The sequence below is a fragment of the Photinus pyralis genome, unplaced genomic scaffold (genome assembly GCF_008802855.1).
Source record: "Photinus pyralis isolate 1611_PpyrPB1 unplaced genomic scaffold, Ppyr1.3 Ppyr1.4_LG3b, whole genome shotgun sequence".
Lineage (NCBI taxonomy): Eukaryota > Metazoa > Arthropoda > Insecta > Coleoptera > Lampyridae > Photinus > Photinus pyralis.
In genome coordinates, this window is record NW_022170510.1 from 5290341 (window position 1) to 5316806 (window position 26466).

Genomic DNA, 26466 nt, shown 5'->3' on the forward strand with positions numbered 1-26466 from the left:
GGTGCCTGGTTGGTAAAAAGCAATCACAAGGACTCTAAAGTTATTTGCTTATGATTACATGTAAACCATTAGGTTGTTCAGTATTTCGTAACGAAATCTGCAAAACGTTCATTTTTTAAGAAAGATGCCTTGGTTAGCCAAATTGGTTCAAACCATGGAGGTGGCCATTTTGGTTCAAAAACATCTAATTCATCCTACAATCATGTGTAAATACCAAATCCAAAGAACTCATTATCAAATTGCTTTCTTATCTCTCTTCTAGTACCTTATGGTGCGTGGTTGGTAAAAAGCAATCACAAGAACTCTAAAGTTATTTGCTTATGATTACATGTAAACCATTAGGTTGTTCAGTATTTCGTAACGAAATCTGCAAAAAGTTCATTTTTTAAGACAGATGCCTGGGTTAGTCAAATTGGTTCAAATCATGGAGGTGACAATTTCGGTTCAAAAATATCGAACTTATCCGGCAATCATGTGTAAACACCAAACCCAAAGAAATCAGGATAAAACCAAAGCGGTGACAAAGCGTACCGCGTTAGGACCCAACTTGGACAAAACGTACCGCGTTTCGCCGTGGTCCAATCAGAACGGCCAATTTTTGCCGTATGGTTAATACGTGGTACGTTCTGCCTAAATGTGTACGGTACCTAATTGGTAAAATCAATCATAAACAATTTACCAAATTCTCTTTTTAGACAGCGCTGTAATATTAATCTGTGGTTCTTTTCCCGATGATCTTGGTATAGAAATAACGTTTTTGACATCTTTTGATCAAAATACAAGTGGTCATTGAAAGTGTGCCAAATTCCCTTATTGGGCACCGTGGTAGGTGTGTTCCTAGCTTATAGTTACGATACCCTTACAATCCATTATGACCCTCTTATTTTAATTATTAATTTAATCTGCTTACTAAAATATAATAAACGTTATTCTACATTTCTCCTCAATCCACCAGTTTAATCTCTTTAATACAAATCCGCCCTTATAACGTAACGTGGATTAGGAATAATACATACAAGGTAGCAGATAACAAATTATTTACGTTAAAGCGCACATAGTACATCTACCTCTTTCATTATTTGCTATCGCACTTTAAAGTGAGAGTACCGCTTTACAATGTTGCCGTTTATTTGGATCTCACATTATTTAAAATATAACGTATTGTATATAACGTAAGGAGCGCCCCCTAAGATGATCATTCAAGAACTACGCGTGTATAAATTTTGACAAAAACCTAAAAGTTGAGATCCGGGCGAAAATTGAAATTTAGCTTCCTGTATGATCGACCGAGCTAATAGACTCGATATACACAATAAAAAAGGCGAGATCCGAAAACGGATCTCGGGTTTACCAAATGGATCTCACCTTATCTGCAATATATGTGAAAATGATCTCACCTTAGCGCTTTTTAAATCTATATATATATATATATATATATATATATATATATATATATATATATATATATATCACTGTGTACCATGCGATCAAAAATGAGTTGCTGTCGAGTCACCTTTGGAACTTTTGTTTACATGGGAAATTGTATTTAACTTGAACTTCCAAAGGCGACTCGACAGCAACTCATTTTTGATCGCCCGTTATAAAGAGAGGAGATAAATAAAAAATTTAGTTTAAAAAACTATCGCTATCCGAGGCCGAAGTGTAGACAGGTCATTCGAATTTTGGTGTAGCTCGCAAGCTCCATTTAGTGCGTGAGGGATTGCTATGTCGGTCTCATGGAGATAAACCTGGTACGAATTTTCTTAAAAAGCCGGCCTTTTCTCAGCCCGACACTTTATCAGGAATCGGGGTAATAGTGCCCGCAGGATGGTAGGAAGCGATTCGTACGGAGATTCCCCGTTTTCCCAACGTAATCCATGAAATCGATTAGTCAACCAGGCATTTGTGAGCATGTGTTTCGTTTCTAACTCCTCGAACTCATAAGGAGGAGCGAAGTGTAACTTGGTCATCTTGTTCGTAACATTATTTAGTATAGCTATTTCTTTCACAACGAGTTCTCGCCCTTTTCCTCTGATTCCCTGCATATCGATGATACGGGTATGCCTGTTAAATTACAAAACCTTAGTAGATTTTATACCTTATTACCTAAGTGTGTTACTTGGATGGAGCTACAAGAAGTCGTAGTAGTAAGGCCGACTTTCTTTTGAGGTATGAATTTTTATTGTATTTTAAGTAAAATTATAACTGCTTGTTCTAGGTTTATGTTTTCTTTTCTTTCAGATCTCCTTGTTGGCCTTTTCTGGCTACTTTTAATTTTATCGTGCGGGGAAGTAAGCTTACGATCATGGTACACAGTTATCATGTGGTTTATAATCTTCAGCTAACTGCCCTGCACGAACCTTCATCGTATGCTCCATCTTAGTTTTTTAGTTAGTTGTTATCATATTCTTAAATATCCTTATGCGTGACGCGTTCATATCAGGAGCCCTCTTTTTCGGTTGTTGTAGTTGCTGAAGTTAAGAGTTGAAGAGTTTTCAAAATTATTGAGTATAATGTGTTAATGTATATGAATTATGAAGGTAAAGTACAGGAAAACAAGTATAAAGTAGATTATAAAGGTACATTCAAAGGTGATCACATTTTAAGTAAAGTAAAACGTTAGAATGATGAGAATCGAAGGGTCTATAATGAAAACTTTAGTTGAAATCGCAATCTGCCTAGTAGCAGGAGGTAATGCCATAATTGAAATCAGATCGGAAATTTGTTTAGAACGTTTACCAAACGTATAGTAAGTTTTTAGCAAACGACTAGACAAGTTATTTTTAAAGTATCAAAACCAGAGATTAAATTGTACGGAAAGATTTTGTCAACATAAATACGTACATTTTTTCTACAATTTTAAACTATGCTGATTTGAAACTGTTGGAAACAAATTTTCCATTGATGATCAAATTTTAGTAGACGCCGGACGGAGAACTATTATATTATCAATTAGCAACAAGAAGTTATGTCAAAAAGACATTTTCAAGTGATTATGGAGTTCCACTTTTATTAAGTAAAGTTGGTACAGAGATCATGTCAAAATATATTAAATAACTTATCCAAAGACAATGTTTACGAATACACCGAATTTACAATACGGTGATAAAGACGTCTTAAGAACAATTGTGAATTTATGACAAAAAAACTAATTAATGATACCTACCTAGTGCAGTTACGGTCAAATCACAAATAAACTACGAAAAGTAATTTTTGGTGGATACGGATGCTTGCATATCTTACAGTGATAAGTTAAAAATTGCGGTTAATTATACAAGACATTTTTGGTGATAAACATTTATTCATTTCCTTGGTGTAAAACATGCTTGTACAGTATGGTTAAATTGTATTTAGTTTAAGATATACAGGATGGATAAATAGACTGGAAGTATCTGGGAACGTGTTGGAAATTCTACTCTATTTTTCTCTTATTGAGTTAGCAAGTAGTATTGAGTATTTTCACCTCAGTTAATACGAGTCAATTCCTGAGGTCAGGAATTTCTGTGGAAGGAAGAAAATGTCACGAAAGTGATTGCATTTGCTGACGCGTCGCATGTTAGCTTTACCTTTTTATCTGGATCATAATGATCTAAAACTTGCCCTGATAACAACATTTTCTTAGCATTTTGACGTCATTGTTTTTGTTGTTTAGCCCGAAATAACGTTTAGGTGACGTAGTTTCAATGTTAGCATTTTTATTTAAAAAATTCATTTTAATAAACACTAATGTAATGATTTTTAAGGTTCTTTTAAGACGAACTCGTCGTTTATTAAAAAAACAAAGATGTTTAGTACACAAATAAAGGCTAAACCAGAGGCTAAACATTTATTCTCCTGTTTTTGCAATTAAGTCAAACTTTGGAAGTAATCTAAGTTAGAAAGCGTTACTTTTAGGTGAATAATTTTACAAGTAGAAAGTTTTCCGTTTATACAATCCTCGGGGTTCTCCGATTTCCATCTGAAATTATTAGCTATAAGTATATCGACAATTATTAACGAACTCCTTGCGATGTCTGTCCGTTAGCACGATATCTCAAAAACGATGAAATTTGCAGATGGATTCTTTATCAAATTTGTAGATTTGGGTTTGTGAATTAGCAATGTAAGCCAAAAAAGAAGGAAAGCCCTTTTGACATATCCGTTAGTTATGAAGCGAATTGCATGAAAATTAAACTGAGCATAGCATTCGCCATAACCAGGAGCTCTTTGGATATATTTCTCTACACATTTATTTTATTTCACTTATGCATACTAACAGTTTCCTTTTTGCAGTCATTACATGAGGCAAATACTGGAAGCTCTGAGATACTGCCACGAAAACGATATTATACACCGAGATATTAAGCCAGAATGTGTCTTGTTGGCGACCATGGAAAATTCGGCTCCAGTAAAACTTGGCGGTTTTGGTGTTGCCGTACAGCTTCCGGACCGACATTTGATAAACGCCCTCGGTGAGTATCATTTTGATCAATTGAAATTTATCATATTTTCATTGCGCACAAAATCCTCCTTGACTAATTCTTGAAGAAAGCATATGCGGAATGTGCTAATTTATGCAGTGGAAGTAATAGTTGGTGAACGCGTAAATTAATTCAAAGGAGGTTACGAAATTGAGATTTATGTGAGTGAGTGAGTTTCTCCTGCAATTCTATGTCAAGTGTTCGCTCGCTGAAAATACACTTTTCCAAGATTGAATTCCATTGTGGCTGTATAGAAAAGTTTCTGCGTAATTGCAAGTTCTTAAAGAACAATGCATCACTTACTATTTACTTTTCAATTATTTTCGTTCTTATTCTCTCACTTCTAAAATGCGTGAGCTGCTAAAAGATGGACTACCAAGTGAAAGAAGTAAGAAGTCGCAACTTCATATAAGGGAAACTCTTTTGTGCTAATCCCTGGTGTTTAGTAGATACTGAATAAATCTTCACAAAGTTTATATTTATTATTGTTTAAGTTTATGAGACGGTTCCATTTACGTCGAATAATGTAAAGAGGTTGCATGAGGAATTGTTAACTTACAATGAGTTATTATCTGGTGTGGTGTTAATTACTGTTCATGTTTAATTAGGAGAACTCGCTATCTAATCTGGTATTCAATTCAGTACTTACTGTTGATGCATCAATAATTAACATTGTTCATTCTCTATTACGAGCATAATTCAAAACAAATACTGGGAGCAGTACATTTGCGGATGCTTATTTTTTTATACACCAACAATCATACTTCTACAAAGCTATTTATAGAGCAATTGACAGGATAAATACATTACTACATTCAAGTCTCGCACTTACAATTGCCCTTACAGTTTGAGAACACAAACCGATCGATTTATTTTGCTTGAATGTCACTGGACCGCATACTGGAGAGCACTAAGGCAACAAAGCAAGTTGATTTGAATACCGTACTATATTTCATACAGGGTGTTACACGAGAACCACATAAGCGTACTTCCACACCCAAATCTTTTAATGTAACTGAAATATTTTCATCATGGTACATTTTTTTGTTTCTCATTTTGAGTTTTCCAGGTGTAATTACATCGACTTAGCCTTGACTGAAAAGAAGACATAAAAATCATAAACTCCGAGTCTTATATACTATTTTATAAAGGTAGCAGATCCATGAGCTCATGATTTAAATAACCATGTCTTTGCAGCAGCTGACATTCAATAGATAAACAAGCAACTCATTTTTGATCGCACAAAGAAAAATTTTTCTTATCTATAAAGATCATTTTCCCGAAATAGTCATGAAACCTTCTTCATTTACAAGCCCACTTTGTGTCAGGAAATTTTAATTTCCATGATAGTGGCAGTAACAGTTTTCTGACTAGGAGTCCTGTCAAAAATTGGCACATTAATATTATAATGAGTTTTGAGTTTTATATTAACATGATTTCGGGAAAAATGTAATAAAAAACTCTTTAGTAAAATGCCCCTATTTGTAATGTGTAATTTTCCACACTTTTATAGGTAAATAATTATAGTTTAAATGAAATTATTAGTATGTTGACGGGTGACGTAGTGGTGTACCAATTTCGTTGAGGAAAATGTCAAATGCGAGTGGCTAATGCCATTACTGCGACTGGCTTTTGATAAAATAACGATTGTGATTCATCTTATACAAATTCATTTCTCAAGCTTGTTTATAACAAATTAGGAGAAGCGTTTGTGTAAATGTATGTCACCGACCGAGAACAATACAAAATTAACACAAATGGGCACTGATTCGTATTATTATTTTTCCAGATCTCAAGGTTCGTATATAATTAACATTTTATCCCGAGCCAAGACATTAATTAAATTTTGTAAGTTTAAATTATTTGTTCACTAAATTCGTTATTTATTTGTCAAACGTTATGGGTTTATTTGAATACTCCGAAGGTAAACTTGTAATTAACATTGATCAGAAAATGCGTCACTTTTGGGTAGAAATAAGCTTTCGCATTTGAGGTGTTAGGAAAAAGAAAACGTTTACAGATGTCGCAACGCAATTGCAACTATCAGAGGAATCCAAATGACAGTTACGTAATACGGCTTTTACAACATAATGTCAAATTATGGGAAGATTAAGCAACTTTATTTTAAGGGCAAAATTCTCGGTTGACTATGTTTATCTTTGCAGCTTTTCAGAGCTGCACGATCCCTAATATAACGAAAGTATCAACCTTTCTGTTTTTAGAACAAAATGTCGAAAACAGCGTTATTCTTTCCTACTTCCCTAGACCTACACCCTGAAAAGTGTTACGCAGTTACCATTTGATGCACAAATAATAGGATTGCTGTACTTAATAGTGTAAAGTACCTAGGCGTTTTCATATAAAGTGATTATTAATATCCATTAACGCGTTTCGTAGTTGTGATCCTTTTAATCAAAATGGGATTTAGTGAACGCATTCGGTTTTATCCATGTAGCAAACGCGTAATATCTGTTAATGTTTAGTTTCGGGTTAACTCTCTTCAAAGTAAATGAAATGTTTCTGAACATTATTGGATTTGTTTTATTTTCATTGTACCTACGTACGCCGGCAACTTTGAAATGAAATTCAATTACAGCAAAACATTCAATGATTTGTTAAGCGCATTGCATACTTACACAAAGTTTTCCTTTGCACAGCTTTTAGTAAAATTGATTTTTGAAATTAAAAAAAGGCACAATAAAATAGAATTCTTTCATCTACTCTACCACAGCCCCTGACAACGATTATAAAAGATAATCAACCCCTACCCCTATTGGAGAGCTGTGCTTGCTAATTTTTACGTTGAAACGTCTGAATTGAGAATATAAGCTTTTCAGAATGAAATCGCTCTATTATAACGGTAGGAGTGGACGTTTGATTTTACATATATTGTTGAAATGCTTCTTCTAACCGTTTCTAACTTCGTAACTTAACCTTAGCCTTCCATTCATTCATTGTGTGTAACATAAAAACATAAACACTTGACTGACAAATACATTTTTTTCCAAACAAACCAAGTCACAAACTCTTAAGTTTTTTTTTAAATCTCTTTCCCAGCAACCTGCTTTGGCGCTTTCAAAACCCCGCATGACATTTTCTTTTCTTTTTCTTTTAGGTTCGTGTAAATATTTTATTTTATTATTAGGGATTTTTTTTGTTTTTGTTGTTTGTTTTTATACCAGTGGCGTATTATTCCCTAGAGTTCCTTTTATTTTTTGTGATTTTAAACTATACCGAAATTTGACTTTATTTCCCTTATATTCACCTTTCCGTTTTCACCTTTCACTTTTTAGCGCATTTTTGGTAACAAAAAGGAGCTTATCATTTCACTTTGTCCGGCTGGCTGGCTGGCTGGCTGGGCGGATTGAAAAACTTTTGACATCGTAGAGAGGTCCGGTTTTTTGCATTATCTCCGTCTTGTCGAGTTATTGGCGCAATGGACATTCATTAAGCCCGTAGTGGTTGCGTTTAATTAGAATTTGCGAAATAACTAACGCCGCTTGAAAACTTGTCCGTGCGTATATCGATTTTAAGCCGATCCGATTGACGTAGAGGAATGGCTTTTTTATAAAATATACTTTTGGCATTGCCTAACTACGGTCACTAATATGACTTATCTAGGATAACTACTTCAAGGTGAAAACTAATCAAAATCATAACACGGTGATGAGTTTTACAGTTTGTGGTATAATTTTGGTTAAAAATATCGTATCCAGGTCTGAGCGGTTTTTAGCGTAACACAACGAAGTTGAGGTAACGCTTATGTACTCGTGTTTCCGTCTGTGCGTCCGCCCGTCCGTCCGTCCGTTCCATCGAGATCTCGGCCCCTGGGACACCTAGAGACTTCGGGTTTTCGCTAATTGATAGCTGCTATGGTCTATATTTGCCCATTTCAGACAGTTTTATTGCACTCTCTATTTTGCGCAGACTGCGCATTGCCAACTTTCTTATTTATGGAGATATTTCTTTGAAATTTTAACCACAGATGCTTCTAGTAAAGGCAAACATTTCACACATAGTAAAAATTATGTAGACATGCGCAGTGACTGCGCAATGCGAACTTTCCTATTTACTGAGATTTTTATTTGAAATTTTAACCACAGATGCTTCTAGTAAAGGCAAACATTGCGCACATACTAAAAATTATGTGTGCGCATGCCCAGTCCCTGCGGAATGGGACTGCGCTGCGCAATGCCAACTTTCCTATTTATGGAGATATTTCTTTGAAATTGGAACCACAGATGCTTCTAGTAAAGGCAAACATTTCGCAAATAGTAAAAATTATGTGTAGGCATGCGCAGTGACTGCGCAATGCCAACTTTCTTATTTATGGAGATATTTCTTTGAAATTTGAACCACTGATGCTCCTAGTAAAGGCAACAACTTGTTGATTGCAGCGTTATCGGAGATCGGGGATTTCATTGAGGCAACTGAAGACGTCTTGATTATGGGAGACTTTAATTTCCCATTAACTGTCGGAAATCGGGTAGAGAAATTTCTTCAAGAGAAATTCAATATAGTGATCATCTCTCCCCGAACAGTGACAACGAATGGCGGAACAATAATTGACGGAGTTTTTGGCAAAATGGTCAACTACACTGTTGATTGTTCGGTTTACGAGTCGTACTGTTCATACCATCGTCCAATTATTATTAGAGTTCGTGAAAATTAATAAAGAAATATATGTTTGCATAAACCTTATTTTATAATTAAAATTTTCTGATAAAATACTGATTGCTAATGCAATACTGATCCGTCACGCCAAAAATGCGCTGAAGTCTCATCGATGCACATACGAGGACTTTTTATTGCTCCATTAATCCTTCACTATCCCCCGTAATTTAATGGACTTTGTTCATGCCCTTGTTTCTACGTTCTGTGTCGCATCTTTGTTTTTCTTTGTAGCGTCATCTATCGTTTGTTTGTTGTTCATTTTCTGAGCCTCGTTTTAAAGTCACTAGAGCTCTAAGAAAATTATTGTTACGAGCCGAATTTATTTTGAGATCGAATATTCACGCCGTTTGACTTTTTTCTGTCTCTGTATACCGTCTAGCTACAATATTTTTTAAAGTCCTGTAAGTTAATTGCACACCGATTTCCTTTTCGTTACTTAAGGGGTCTTACACCCAGTAAGTATTTTTTTGTCTTTGTCCTGTTTCGTATTCTTATTTTTCATATCCCAATTTAAGGCCATTTTTTCCGTGTGGCTGTACTTCTGATGGCCTTCGACTTGTGCGTACGTAAGAAGTTTCTGGACGACTACCACCAGCTCCAAGGAGAAGAAACCATCAGTTGTCTTCATTCCCTTTATTTAATTGTTCCTTCTGCCACTATTTTTTGTTCATCATCGAAGTTCTGACAAATGGTTTGCCCCCCCCCCCCAATCATCCCCCCGCAACTATATGTATAAAAAAGTAACACCTTATAATTAATAACGATCGTTTATAACTTCGCACACATGTTCTTAAGGATATAAGAAATGTTGCCATTGTTCACCACAGTACGGTTGTCTCTCGTAGATAGTAGATCTGCGACAGAGAGCTTGGCAATACTTTATTTCAAGATACATTCGCGAATATTTTCGAAATCCCGATAGACATTGAGGCGACATGAAGGATTCGTTATCGGCGATAAAGAGCGAAGGCGAATCTTTCCGGGAAATATGACGTGTTTGTTCGTGAACATTCTAGAATACTCGGGAGCGTTCGGAAGCGTTCGAGAACTTTCTAGAATGAGGGGTGTTTGCTATATAATCAAATCCAATTACGTTTAATAAGAGTTTAATAAATTGTGTATTTGTGAGTGCTAAATAATATGTTAACTGTTATAAATCAGTTCATTTCAAGACTGTTATAAATCTTGGTATGTCCAATAGCTCGACAAAAATGAACGGCCACGATCAAATTCCTTACATTCCAAAAAGAATTACAAATTTTGAAAACACCTGAAATAACCTTTGGATACGGATCAACAAAATTAATCATTATTAAGCATGAGACATCCATCTGGATCGTTAAAGGGTTCGAATAAACACACGATTTACGTGTATTAACACAGACAATGTTTATTTTAACACACAAATCAAATTAATAACCAAATTCTATCAATCAAAGTGGACTATAACAGTTTTCTGTTCAAAATCCAAACAATCCGGGCAAAACAACACTTTTCTTTCTTTACTCTCTTCTGCGGGACACAAGGAACGTAATTTCACTGCATTGATGGGTTTTCCGCGTTTTTTTAAAAACCTTGAAAATGAACTCCAAGCACATTAAAAAAATTAGTGGTACTCATTTTTTTGTCAAGAGAAATCGTTGTGATTAGCAAACATGATTTTAAAATGAACGGCGTTTGAAAAGTTTCGAATGACCGCCACGTTGCTGTGACGTCACAACGCAAGTTGGCGCTCAGCCGTAGTATTGCTTACAATCGCTTCAAAGAAAGAAAACGTCGTTTTGACGGAAAAAGGCGTCGAATAATTATTGCATTTGTGCCTGGGTGTGATAGCAGAAGTCATTGCGAACCTAATAAATTGTATATAAACGTCCCAACAGGAAATATACGAAAAAAGTTCGACGTGATACCGCGAGTTTGACATCCCATTTGTATTGTGAAGACGATTCTAATTAATTAAAGTACATATAGGCCCGTATGAATAAAAGTAAGCAAATGCTTATACTTCAAGTAAATACTCGTAACTGCCCCTTCATACTGGTCTGTTTAGCATGGTTTAGCAGCGCTGCAGTGCGTCCTGTCCTTCTGCTTAGAAGCGCTGCTAAGTCGCCCAGTGCGAAGGAGCACTTACGAGTATTTACTTTGAATTTTGCAAGTATAAGCATTTGCTTACTTTTATTCATACGGGCCATGTCGATTTACTTTCAGTCAGTTATCGACGAAAATCCATCGATATGTAATATTGTAATTGCAATTCAGAATATGATTTACTTCGAACTTTGTTCTGGGCATATCTGTGCCCTTACAGCACACATTTTTCTCTATTTTCACTTCCACATATCCAACACCCTAATTTTCTCGTTGAAATCTGTAAGGTGCATACTTTATTAGGTACCTACACTATACCTTGCACTATACACACAAAACTGGATGTTATACTTCCTATGAACCATAACAGATTTGCTTCTGGGCTTTGACTCCACTCAAACGAGTGGCATGGAAAAACTCACTTTTCGAGAAAAAGGCGGCGACCATTAACACTTCAACCTTTGGCAGACTATCTAACTGCCCCTTTACGAACCAGTCAGGACTCAGTTTATGGTAGATTGCCATAATAAGTCGAATCGAACTCCTATCAGTGTCATGCACTAATATAACTCCCTATCGGCAACCCGCGTAGTGACGTAAGCGACGCTCGGCCAATATCGGCATGTCGTCGGTTGCATGACAAAATTTGAAAGTTTTACGATATTATATGTTGTTTCCTGACATGTTGCAATTAGAAAAAAAAGTTTTGTAGGTATATGAGATGTTTAATTACAGGTTATAAACTTTACAGTAAGACACAAAAAAGTTACAATTTTTTTTTCAGGAAGACCCTATTAGAGTGCCTGGCCAAAACACGAACGATGAATCGATGGATGCTCGAACAATACACAAAAACTTCAATGAAACTCCTTCACCCAAATTTCAATTGTTCTGAGACTTTCACTCTAAACTCGACTGATTTCTTGAGGAATATTATAAACTTTTTCTACGACCGTTATGAGACCATAACGTATAATTTAGAGGCATGATATAGTTCCCATTATCTACCCCCGTGCGCAATGAAAAAAATTTTCTTATCTCCGATAACGATTTTTTTGTAGAAAACACAGCCCGTTAAAACGTCCATATTGGCATTGTTTACGTAGCAATTTATTGTTAATTAATTGTAAATAAATAAATCACGTAATTAAATTTACGTTATAATAAGAATAAAGTGAATGAAAATCCGTTTTCAGTAAGAGATTAATTTATATTTTAAGCGTTTCTTTAATGAAAAATGTACTGAATATACTGGACACCACAATTGCAACAGAAGATTTAGCGGTCATAACAAATTATAAATTTAAAACCCGAATCATCGAATTCTTAGAAACAATGCGAGGCTGGATAGTCGTTTCGTTGCCACTAGGTAGAACAGCAATAATCAATGCTTACTAGGTCATACTAGGTTATGTGTTTCGTCCCCAAAATAGAAGTCTTATCTTTAGTTATTCCTTCAAAGAATTTAATTTGTAAATCGCCGTAAAAGCTTTCGCCGTTGTCATCGTTAGCAACATAAAATTTCGTCATTCTTGTCGCTGCAAATCATCGCCTTCGCCAAAGCTGAATTATCGTCGTTTAATCGACAAACAATCGACGTTATCCCTAAGGCAAAAGGCAACGCTTCCCTGTCGCCATCGTTCAACGCCTTCCTTTGTTTATTGCGCCTTCAAGACCTATACTTCGAAACAACAATACATGTGCGCTTCGTATCCACGCCAAACAAGATCTAGAATTTACTTTATTTTTATTTTTAATCAATAAACACGGTAGATATTCTTTCAACGCCCTCTTATACAAAAGCATCGCAAGCAGTCCACACAACATATCCAAGCTTCGCTTTACACGCAACATTATGAAATATCACATTCTTGCAATAATATGTGGTTATATTCTGTTAGAAATCGAGTCGATACATTAACGGCTGGCATTATAAAGCCAAGCAATAACAATATCCTTTGCAAAAACATCCAATCACATGCCTTAACATTGTTAGTTGACATAGTTAAGTACGGCTTTATAATACCGGCCGTAGGCGTCCAGCATCCAATTTTTATAATTTGGTCCCTAATCCTTAAGTAGTTCCCAATGTAACTGTCAATTATAAACAACTTCCGCAATATCTTGAACTTTACGTTTTTTAAGGTGAGAAATAGTAATGAGTGCTTGAAGAGACTGTCTTTCTATATTTAATTGTTATTTAAATTAGTACTTGTGCTTAATACGTGTGTGATAGGATTGTATGGCCTCTAAACGAGATTTTTATAAAAATTATTGAATTATCAGTTTATTGCTACATTTCATTCTTCCTTAATATATAAAATGCTCCTTTGGTTTAATATTCGTCCTTCAAGCACTATCTCTTCCACTTCAGTGTAATAATATAAGTTACTAGTGCTATTTTCACACTTGTCCAATAGAGGAAATAAAAATCGATCGTAACTTCGGATACTCGACATTTAATTTGTAGCAATTAGCTTGACACGCTGTCGAATCTCATTCTAACTTTCTTTGAGCGACATCCACCTATTCGCCACTGCATCGTGTCTAATTAACTCAAATTAATTCGCAGCAAAATACGAGAGGGAATATATCCCCTTGCAATAGATGTGAACGTCGAGCTTATTCACGTTATACAGAAATTAAATTATCTCTATTCATTAGTGCCATTTGTTAGTCAACGTTAATAATTAATGATATATTTTTGGTGAGCTATAATTGAGCGTGGAATCTGAGGAGTCGGTGTTAGTTTTTAATTACATTGTTAATTGTAGTAAGAAAAGTGGGTTACCATTTTAATACCCTGTTAATAACCTGCAGACTGTCTGCTGTCCCATTTTCGAACCAATCTCAATCCTATGGGACGTCAGTATATGAGGACTGACAAACTTGGTAAGCGTATATTGTTACAAAATGCTTGTCTTAATCTTTCCACCACCAATCATCATTGTAGTTTAGAGCGCTTTTGACATTGTTAGAACTCACTCATTTTAATTTAAGCCAACTTCAATAAAAATGCAAGCGTCGTTGCTCATTGTGAATGTTTTGATGTGATGTAATTCGTTTTTTGCATTTTAACCGCATGACTTACATCACACTACATTGTTTGCAAATGCCTGTTCGTTTCATACATAGGAAATAATATGCAAATTTTATCATGAAAGGTTACAGTCTGCTAGTGGGTAATTGCACCGAAACTTTTTCCTCTCTGAAACTGTTTGATATGGGATTTGGGAGGAGGAATTTTTAAATCGAATTGACGAAAATGTTATCTTCTAAAATACTAAGATCCGATCCGAAAACATCGACAAACATATTTGACAAATTTAACCCCCAAAAATCACCCTTTACAATCAAAAATGAATTTGCGATCAAGTCTCTAAAGCACACGCAAGGAATTTAAAGGAAGGACGCGTAGGCTGATTATTCCTAATTCCATAATTGCCATGGAAATGTCACTTGACATTTGCTTATAAAAATAACCGTCTTTACAAATAAAATGTCTTCGGTTGAAGAAGATAATACACCGCCCATTCAGTGACTTGTTCCAGAAGCACATAAAGTTGGTACCTGCAAAATCCAAATGCAAAAGCCTATTATTAAGAATATGAAAAGTTGTCGTTAATGCTGGTATGTAATATTATGATGAAAATGTCAAAAGTACCTATTTTAATCTTCTACCCTTTGGCACATTCATTCAAAACTTCAATCAATACTGGGATAGGTAAGATTTTACTTGTGCCCATTCCCTTTCAGAACTCACGAGCCGCTACCAGTGGCGCATTTACGGGGGGGGGATGAGGGGGATGTATCCCCCCCCCCCCCCCCCCCCCGAAGAATTGAGTTATCATCATAGCTATTAGGTATTTAGGTAATACTCCGCTATCCGCTCCGCCCACTTTAAAATAAGGCAATAATATATAGGTATATATAGAGAGCAATTTTGGTTTTGGTTAAAGTCTAAAGTCACTAAAATCTAAATATTCTGTAGTATTCAGTATTCACTATTCAGTGAGTGATCAGTGTTGGCAGTCAACGATTTGGCTATTCGGCATCGATCGGCAATTCGCTACATTGATGCCCAAAATAACAAATAGGTATCAGGTACTTAGTACTGCTACTGAGGTGAGGTACCTGCGTCCTGCTTTTCACGAAATGACGAAAATAAGAATTTTAAATTTTAAAAACAGGAATTTTTTTGCCCATAACTTTTGATGGAGACGTCTAATCGAAAAAGTACGAATCGTTTTGGATTCTATGCACCACAATTAATAAGAAAAAGTGTTTTCCCGAGAAATTTTGGTGCAGTCGATTTTTGCCTTTTTTGAGCCCCGAAAAAAAAAATTGTCTCAGATCGACCGGAAAAAAATATTTTCTTATAGAATGTGGCCTGTAGAATCCATAATTCCAAACAGTTCCAAGATCGGACTACTAGTTCAAAAGTTACACCCCTTTGAATTTTTTGTCGAAATTGGTTTTGTGCCCATAACTTTTGATGGAGACGTCTAATCGAAAAAGTACGAATGTTTTGGATTCTACGCACCAAAATTAATAAGAAAAAGTGTTTTCCCGAGAAATTTTGGTGCAGTCGATTTTTGGTAAAAAAGGAAGGTTTATACACTGCCTTTTTTTGAGCCCCGAAAAAAAATTGTCTCAGATCGACCGGAAAAAAATTTTCTTATAGAATGTGGCCTGTAGAATCCATAATTTCAAACAGTTCCAAGATTGGGCTACTAGTTCAAAAGTTACAGCCTTTTGAATTTTCTTTCGAAATTGGTTTTTTACCCATAACTTTTGATTGAGACGTCTAATCGAAAAAGTACGAATCGTTTTGGATTCTACGCACCAAAATTAATAAGAAAAAGTTTTTTCCCGAGAAATTTTGGTGCAGTCGATTTTTAGTAAAAAAGGAAGGTTATACACTGCCTTTTTTTTGGCCCGAAAAAAAAATTGGCTCAGATCGACCGGAAAAAATAATTAGTTATAGAACGTGGCCTGTAGAGTCCATAATTTCAAACAGTTCCAAGATCGGACTATAGATCAAAAGTTACAGCCCTTTGAATTTTTTATCGAAAATTGGTTTTTTGCCCATAAATAACCTATTATTCAAAGTTTTCGTTGACTAATTAAAGCAAAAGCAATAAAGGGGCCTGTCAGCAGTAAGAAATAAAATACCGTTCTAATCTATTCGCCTGTACAATAATAAATAGATAAATGACTACCAGCATCAGCAAACCTGCAACCCAATTTCTATTTCTTCCTCCCCCCCCCCCTACGCCACTGGCCGCTACTGGTTTGTGCGCGGTATGATCTTTTGCTCCACGCACCGTCCACAATTACTACGACATCCTTCTGAATACATGTCACCATCTTCTAATGCTAACCTTTTCTCTTCTTCAGCAACCCCCTTCATAGCATTAACTGCAGCGCGACTAACCACTGCAATTATACCAGAAACGGCCTATAAATGAATGACATTCATTCGTCATTTGCACTCTCCGCTCTTTCTTGTCTATAGAGATACCTAATTTTGGGAGAAACCGAGAAAGCGCATGTGCTTCTCTCCAACACGAGCTTGCTCTATTTGAAAATCGAACTCGTTGAGAGAGAAAATCCACCTGGTCAATAGATCGTTGGAGCCGGCACTGTGGTAAAAACTTCTGTGCAAAGTGGTCAATACGAATGATAACCTTAGGAGTATGGTACGGAACTTCTCTAAACCAAAAATCACAGCCAACAGCTCCTTGTCCAGACCATGTAACAATGTAAATTACCAGGACTTTTATCGAACTCTACTATGATACTTGATTTTGATTTGCGTGTCTTTAATTTAAGAGACACTGCAACACAAATAACGATTGTGGAACTTACGTGCAACTGGGCCAAGTAAGAAGAAAGCGCTTGAAACAAGAACAAACTGAAGCAAGAAGGGCGTATTTGCTCATTTGATCGAGTGTTCCTCTTTAAACCCCGTACTGTATAAACTTCACCTTACCCTTAAGGAATTTCCACATTATTTATTCTCATTAGTTCCGTTATTGAACAACTTGGCTTAATATTTGAATGTTGAATTAGCTACATAACCCCACATTTTTTGTGTTAGAAGTTTATACATAATTACCGCACTCTGGAATTTGTGGATATTACACACAATTTGAAATTTTAATGAATCATCCGCAGTAATTTGAGACTTATAACGAGGATTGGTTTGGCAAATAATCCGTGACAAATCCTGCTCGCTATACAAACACACAACTTTCAATGTTCTATTTTTAACCACAAATTTATTTTAATTAATGCACCCTTTACATTTTCAGCCGTGTATTATTTTTTTATTAAGCATGAGCAAAATAAACAAGGTAAAGTTATGACTGTATGCAGTGAAAGGGTTCCTTTGTCAATATTCGTTGGAAACAAGCTACTCACAGCAGCGCATCGCATTAGATTCACGTATAGCATTGATATATGAAGGGTCCTTTGAGCAGTTTAATTTGCTCAAAAATTTATGAACGAACGACCCCGTCTTCATTGATTTGATGTTCCTTAGAGACAAAATTTGCATAGGCTGTTTAAAATTTTATATACGTCCATTTTATTGACATTTTCCTTCTGCAACATTTCTATGCGTATTTCAATTTATCTGAAAACGCCGTCATACAGAAATTCCTTCCAATCTTAAACGTGCGATTTTTCACTTGAAGAAGTTCAATTGCTCCTAGGCGTTATTTTGGATTTGCTATTATTAAACTGCAAGAGCGTCTCTGTAGGTAATCTAGTAACAGCTGCTACGTATTTTTGCCCATGTCAATACATTATAAGTGTAATATTATCCTTTTTGCACCAAATTCAAATTGCCTTGTAGGTATCTTTAACTATTAACTATTTATTTTAAAATTGATCATTCAAAAAATGGTGTTATAAACCGATGAATTAATTATAAATTACATTTATATGACTTAATTGTCATTTTACGAGGGGGCATTTTTATCTACTTTACCAAGCCATGAGAATAATGACGAAACTCATAATAATAGGTGTCAAAAGAGCTTCAACATTTATAAGTATTTCAAGTGGGTGGATATATAAATTACAAGATTTTGGTAATTTTGGTAACGGTTTGAATGTGTGGTGTAAGGAGGGTACGGGCCCAAACATGGTGATAAGAGTCTGGTCTTAATAAGAAACCGGTGTTGATCTTCGTAATTAATGTAGATAGATGTAAGAGTGGGTGGAACGTTCCCGTTACCAAAATTTAAACTCGAACCAAAACGGACACTATATGTAACCCCCCTAAAACATACTAGACTTAAAATAACCATTGACAATTGATCTGTTCAACTCAGGTAATCAGTTAAAACTAAAATATAGCTTCCGCAATACTCGGAGAATCATTTTCCTCATGGTCTGTCAGGAAATGCGTTGCGTCAACGTATAGTTTATCTTCCCATGCCCCCGGTCTATCCATTGTCTCACATCCGGGGTAAGGGTTTTAGTCCATGATTCTCTTTTATGTCACGTTAACTGCCACTGTATACATTTCCCCTCGTTTGTTCACTTGCCCGCTCTGGCTTGACTTATGTCCGCTGCCACCAGTATATCCTCTGTCGCCACTGCCCCACTTACGCGCCCCCACCCACACTTCGGCCGGGCGGATTGCAGTGGCCAGAACTCTTCTTTGGACGCTCTGGTCCCTCTTTTTTGGCATTATGGGATTGAGCGCCGCATAGTTCTTTAATGTCTTCAATCTTTTCCTGAGGATCTTTTTCAATATTTTGCCTGCGAAATCGAGTAGGCTAATTGGTCTATATGCATTTTTTGCTCTTGGGTGGGATCAGTGCCAGCCAGTGTTTCCATTCCTTTGGATATATTTCCGGCTTCTGCACACCACGCACTTCTTGGGGTTTTCGCATTTATCTTTATAGTGAGCCCCCTCGCCACAGTTTAGACATCTCCGCGCTCACTGGCACACTTTACCTCTCTGCTATGAATCCCCCCAGCATTTTTTACATTTGGTTATTTCTATCCTTTTTTTATGTTGCACCTAGTGATCCCAACCCATAGTCTGGTGTTCAAATGGTTTTTCCACCCCTTCGCTATCATGAGTGTGGCGGACCTTTATCCTGCCTTGGCTACCACAATTTCTCACAACTCAACTTTATCCACTTCTGCTTTCCTCAGGGCCTCAACCACAGCCCCCTTGATCTCTGTGTTCAGTGTCTCCTCCATATCTCGTATTTAGTAAGTGGCCCTCTCTGTCTTCACCCTCACCATGCACAGACCCCACTCACCCAGTACCTGAAGCTTTTCTTTGAGTTCTGTTGCATTTCCTTTGATTTTGTCTATGATTATTTTTATCTGACCATCGTGGGTCCTGTGGGTTGACTTCAGTATCGTTTTGTCCGTGTTATGCAAAATTTTATGCTGATTAATTTTCCCATTCTAAGTTTCTTTGTAGCTCTACAAATCAAGCTGAGAAAAGGTTACTAAGGGTTTATTAAAATAACCTTTTGATATCTTTAAAATAAATTAACGTCAGCGCATTTTTGAAAATGACATTTTTCGGTTTTTGACCATAACTTCGCTATTTGTAGAATTACAGGATGAATGAGAAACTTAATCAGCATAAAAATCTGCATAACTTCGCCTATTTAAGCGACTTTGCATCGCTTACAGTTTACGAGATCCCCATAGTGGAAATGAAAAAAAAACAACTCACCCTGTCTGTTGGTTGTCTATACAGAGCGGACTATATGTATGTTGCTCGTCTGTCCGTTTATGAACACGATAAATGCCAAACGCTTGGGCCGATTCGGTTCAAGCTTTGCACAGTCGGCCTATGTGCCGTATGTGACAAGCCTATTGAAAATGGGTCAAATCTAAAGACCTGGTAGCTCTGTCGCTTTTTTAGATTCTCTTTACGAGGTTTATTTTTTGCGTTAGTATGAAAAGATTAGCCATATGTAGCAACCCATTTGTTTTATGGAGAACCTTAGAAAATTTAAATTAGGGAGTCCTGTGGCACCTTGTTTGAAAAGGCTCTCTTTAGTAGTACTAATAAGTATACAGGCTGCTTCACGCAAACCGCTACCTAAAAGTATTCAGACTCCCATTAATAATTTAAATCTGAAAATGTGCCTACCAACATAGATTTTTATGAGCGTGTCACTTCCGGTTGTACCGGAAGTCGATAGCAACTTTCTTATTTTAAATAGAACACTATATTTTATTGCATTTGCGAAATCTACACGAAATCCTACGTCGTTTGATACCACATTTCCCTATACCTAGCATCAAAGGTTTTCAAGTTATTCAGGATTGTTCAAAATTTTTGACGTTTGACTGCTTCTCTTTAGGGCTAGACCTATGGCTCTGTTGACTTGAATTTCAAAAAGTCTTCCAAAATCAACAATACTGACGTGATTGTACATGCGAATGATTTATATTTTGATCTCCCTTCTACAGGGTGTTTTAAAATTAATGGTCAAGATTAATAACCTCGAACCTTAAAAAGTTGATCTGAAAAGTTGATCTTAAATAAAACAAACCATATTAGATAGGTATAGGGTATGTAATAATTGATAGATGTAGAATTTTTTTCCACATTTGAAAATGCAAAAAAATAAAACAGGTTTCATTTGAAAAATCAACTTTTTAAGGTTCGAAGTTATTAAACTTGACCATTATTTTAAAACACCCTGTAGAAGGGCGGTCAAAATTTAAATCATTCGCATGTGGCATCACGTCAGTATTGTTGATTTTGAAAGACTTTTTGTTGTGTTGGTACAACCGGAAGTGACACGATCATGATAATATTTTCTTTCGATAGATCATGAAAAACTATGTTGGTATGCAAATTTTCAGATTTAATATTAAAGGAAGTCTAAATACTTTTAGGTAACGGTGGTGAAACAGCCTGTATAGTTTCTCTGAACTTGTGTAAATGATAACTGTGTTTTTATAACGTCTTCATTACAAAATTACGTAAAATGAAGCAATTTATTATTTAGTAGATATATTTTTCAATTGATTTTCCACCTATTTTTCACCTTTCAAACTGGTACCAAAATTACAAAAATCTTGCATTTGTACGCTACTACTCAGGAAACTGTAGCCATCACATCCCTAATGAACATTTACCTTTCAGAAGTATCTACAGTTTTCGTGTTATGGGAACCCATAGAACTATTAAGGGTTAATGGTGACTGACTCTTTAGTTACTTTATTTTAATGTTTTTGAGTTAGCTTAAATATGTAAACACTTAAAAGTAAAACGGCGTTCATTAAAATAAAAATTACACCAATAATCCTTACTTGCACAAATTTATTAGAATTAAGTTTAATTATAACATGATAAGCGACCGCAATTTATTTGGCACCAAAGAAAGCTTCCTTCCAATAATTTATAGCTTACAAGAAACGGTTAAAAGTCGAACATTTTTTCCCATTTACCTTTAAGATGTTCGCAATCTGTCTTACAAATAACGGCGCAAATATTTAAACGTTTAATCTTGCCAAAAGTATTTGCACGTTTTCTAATCCACCTCCAAAATGTACTTTCAATTTATAATGTAATTTGTCTGTTAATAGACTTCAAATTATTCCACGTCGATGTACTTAAATGTTTGAAATTGGTATTCTCTTTCTTGACGAGATTGAAAGTATTTAGTATCTGAGGAATTACAGTAGAAGTAGAACGGGTCCCATCTAAGTGCAATCGTCCCTTTTGTTTGAAGTAAAAAATTCTTTGTTCGGCTACCTTTGCGTTACTTAATTGTTATGGTGCTAAGATACGATTAGCCTCAGTGGCAAATACAGATCTATAGACTTAAACTGGAGTGTTGGAACATTCATAATGAAAATTTGTTTACACTCTGGCTGACGCCGAGAAAATCTTTTCAAAGTGTTTTAGAACGCAAGTCCTTTGATAACACCAAACGTTAGCTTCTTAAGTACTACTTTGTATTCATAGACACCTCAAGTTTCCTTCAAGTAATATTAATCGTCTAATCTCTTTCATTGGTGTGTTTACAAAATGGACTGTTAGAAAGTACTCGCGCCTTTTGCTCCAAAGACGTGTGCGAAAGGACTCGACTAATAAATCAGCTCGAGAGCAACGTATGTGCAAGTATTCAATGCTTCCGTTGAAGCCAAGGGGAAAATTTTATTCATCGAATTTTCTATTCATCATTCACATTACGAAGACGTTTATTACGTTTTTTTAATGGTATTGAATCTCGATATTTCTATTCCTCAACGCTTTTGAGTTTTACACGAGCGCGTATATTTTCCACGCCTCAATGTATCAGATAATAATAACAACAAATAAAAAGCTCTTATGCAATGTAAGATATTTCTCAAACAAAACGAAAACGCGTGCTCGCATTGAAAGATTTAATAATCGACTGGTACATAAATAATGTGGACATACTTAGCGCCAAGATAGCAAAAACGAACGCGTCGGTACTCGCCCAGGTGGTCCTCGCTAGGACAGCGGCGGCTCGTCGGGGTGTCTTAAGGTACGACTCCGATCTTGGCAGTAGCGACCCACTACCGAGACCCACTTGTTACTTTGTCCTGTAATTGGGCGATAAATAAATAAATAAACAAACAAACTAATGCAGCGCGAATAGCAACGCTAGTTATGTCACGTACACCGGTTGTTAAAATTCTGAATTCTTCGTTATTGTTATGTGCTTATTAAACAAATATTGCACCTTGAAAAACATGTCACAATATTTTAAGGCTTGCATGAACCAATAATTGCATATGGGAAGCAAATTGTACGTACAGTTTGACATCAATAGTGGCTACATTTGGCAAAACACTCAAATTGATGCCAATTTACTTATTTTCTTATAATGAATCAAGTCAATTATTGTGCTCAATGAGGCACCAAGTGTACTGTGGGAATCCGCCTATTATGCTTGTACTCATTGTGAAGCACAACTCAAACGTATTGATCGCCATTCCCGCCGCAAAGTACGCACTACTTTTGTGTCCCTTTTCAGGATAATTACCATGTGACAAAAACGCTCGTAAATTATTCCTACATTCAAACGAGCTCAATCTGCGTAAAAAGGGCAATTTCAAACACACCGAAGGCTTGGTGACAACCATATCTGTAAAGATAATTTTTATATTAAGTATTTGTCACGTGAATGGAAATTGTAAGCGCGAAAGGCGCCGTAAAAACACGTAATCGGGGAAAAGGGAGTAAAGTACCAAATAAATGGCACTGTTTATTTTATGGGTTAGATGTTTCACATTTGATGAGGAGAATTTATTTCGAAAGAATTAAATGGATTGTAATAATAAATGGGGGGGTGTTTATTGTTAGGGAATATTTATTTCTTACAAATTACAAGTCGGTAGTTATTTGTGTCTTCAGCATGAATAAGTAAAAGTCATTTTTAGTTGTAGCGGTTCGACTTTAACGGTCAATTAATTGCCATTTGGAGTTCGTGATGACATAGCATATCTCGCAACTTTTATTCTTGTATTGGGGTGATATTTTTAGGTTCCCTCATTTGTCATGTTGGTACATTAAAATAATCTTTTCAACAAGAATGTTGTCACTCGATGAATTGAGTGTTTGCATTTGCATTTTGATGAAGTTCTGTCAATTATATGGAAAGTAAGGTAGAAATCAATCCGTTTTAGTGCCTTTTTCTATTCACGTTCGCAAATGGTAATTTATAACGAAATGGGAAGAATGGACTTGGGACTCTTAGTTTTATGTAGACTAGATTAGCAAAAGGCAAGGGGTTAAGAAAGTTAGAATCCTTTGATAGGTATTCCCGGAGGATATTTTCAGAAATCTTATGGTACCTACAAATAATTGTGATTGTGCGTATTCTAATAATGGCCCCGTTTTCATTTTTCTCTAGAGAATGTACTTACTGATATGAATGGTTAATATATTTTATGTTAATTTCGCGCGAGCATTTTTTTAAAATTAACCCTCCTCTAAGTCTTACATTGTGTATGGATAAACGTTTAACCGGAAATTGCCCCTACTAATTTTTTCAATTTTTTAAAAGTACAATAAAAAATGTGCCTAACGCTTGAAGAACAGCCATATAATGAATATTGTATATAAATATTTTTTGAAATCTCCGCTAGATTCCGCAAGATAAATGGGACACCTTGTATATAAATTAATTAAGTGACATGAAAATATAACACTATGGAACTGGTAGTAGCAACTCACCAAAGAAACCACTATACCCTCGGCTGCAGTTAAACTCCAATAAATCACCCCCTGAAACTGATATCTTTTCTAGGGAAATATGTTTCTTCGGGCCGGGCTCCATGTTGTTACGACTTTGTGCTTTTTTTTGTGTTTATTACTAATAATTTATTTATTCTCTACAGTCAAGCACGTTGTTCCCGGTTAATACTCGTATTTTAAAAATTTGGGCATTAATAAAAAATGTGGGTTATTATTTGAAAAAAAAAACGGTTAGGTCAAAAATTTAAAAAAATAGCAAAAATGAAACATCAATACACATTCATAAAAGAAACCTATGTAATCTTAGACGATGACTTAGACATTTGGAAAATGCAGAACTCGCTAATCTCTTTCAAAAGTACAATACATCATCCATCACTCAATAAAAAGCATCTAGCTAGAGACAATTATCTATGTAAAACGTATCATATAGCATACCATATTTTACATTAGGAAACGTATGTATACGTATATTGTTGCAATAGATGATCCGTTCTGCAATTCCGCCCGAAAGTAATGCCGAAAAAAACAACCCCTTTCATTACATTAGTGTGGTAGGTATAAATCCATTTTCTCAATTCTTTGTAAGGTTATTACTTAATAATACCTTCAATTATAAATTACGCATTTGAGACAAATACTATTGCCCTAATGAAAATGTAAATTGGAAATCGTAGCCTCCAGAGTTCTCCTTTTCTTATTCCAACGAATTTATCGATTAAGCAAGCTATCTCGTTTAACTGAGGCGAATGTCTCCGAAAATCAGTATAAGAATAGAATTAATTTTAACGCAATTATTGAATTGTAACTTTAAGCTCAACTTTAGTTGTCTTTAGCGTTTTCGGGGAAAAAATTTGCAAGTCAATGACGTCCACTGTTATTACGTGAAATGCGGTTTATATCGCAATATATAAATGTTATTAGGATTTTCCCCCAAACTTTTCTTTTCTTGCTTTTTCTGGGTTTTGTCATCTCGTTCTATTCAATCTGGAGTGCGAATTACATAGATTAACTTTTTATTGCAATCTCTTACGTTATTATTAAGTTTAATAATGTAAAAGATGTGTTTATTAACTCTTCTTATGGGCTAATATCGTACTCTGCTCTAGTAATGAATCGCAAATGGTTTCTTTTTATACAAGGGCGATGGTGTATCTCTTTTTTATATTATGTACGTAAATTTATATTAGTTTACTTAGTCTTGCAACTCATTATTGGAGGAGTTTCAATAAAAATACAGCTTACACATGCGTGTATATATAATTTCGGAACTTCCCTTCGGTAGTTCGGTTCCTTTATGTTACATTTAAATGTCTTTTGGTATATGCAAACGTATTTAACGTTACCTCCGTAAAGCGTTGAAGACTTTCGTTGTTCTCAAACTGTCAGGGTTTGTAGAGTTTATTAATTTGAGTTTTTCTCTAAACCATGATTATATAATACTTATAATACGTTTTTCTGCTGCTATATCGAAAAATGTGTAGTCTTTAAGAATATGTAATGAAAACTACTAAAACTAGTGTTGCCGTTAAAAAAATAAGCCCTTTAACCAAGCAGAAGTACGCCACTGGTCGCAAATTATATTTTTGGATACCTATCATAAACAGCTTTTTAAACAAAAATGTTGTTTTGAAGATTACTGTTTCAGACATTTTTACCCTGTAAATATTACGATCAAAGTAATTAATGCGGCGATTATTCATAATGACCGATCAATATGATACATTTGGGGTGCATTTCTGTTTAAAACTTAGGGGATGGGCTTTATGAAATATTAATAATTATAGTTTTGTTCTTTCTAATATGCGATTATATTATGTCCTGAAACTTTTACGTTTATTCTAAAATTAATACAAAAAATATGATACGATATGATTTCGGTTGATCAAGCTTATCCTAATTGAATTATTACATGAAATTGGGCAATTTATGGCACCTGCTACGAATAGGAGCAATCGGCACCACTCTTGTAAGCTCCACAGTTGCGAGTCACTATACAACGGGCTTGCATAT

The 26466-nt window shown here is 35.5% G+C and overlaps 1 protein-coding gene across 1 annotated transcript in view; it reads left to right on the forward strand.

Annotated features, from left to right (window-relative positions):
• Positions 1-424: 424 nt before the first annotated feature.
• The window catches only part of LOC116167039 (peripheral plasma membrane protein CASK-like), a 62303-nt gene continuing 36261 nt past the window's right edge, over positions 425-26466 (forward strand). Inside the window, exons 1-2 of the mRNA XM_031482276.1 lie at positions 425-603; positions 4273-4451. Of these exons, the coding sequence (XP_031338136.1) occupies positions 425-603; positions 4273-4451 (358 nt within the window). The remainder of the gene's footprint in view (positions 604-4272; positions 4452-26466) is intronic.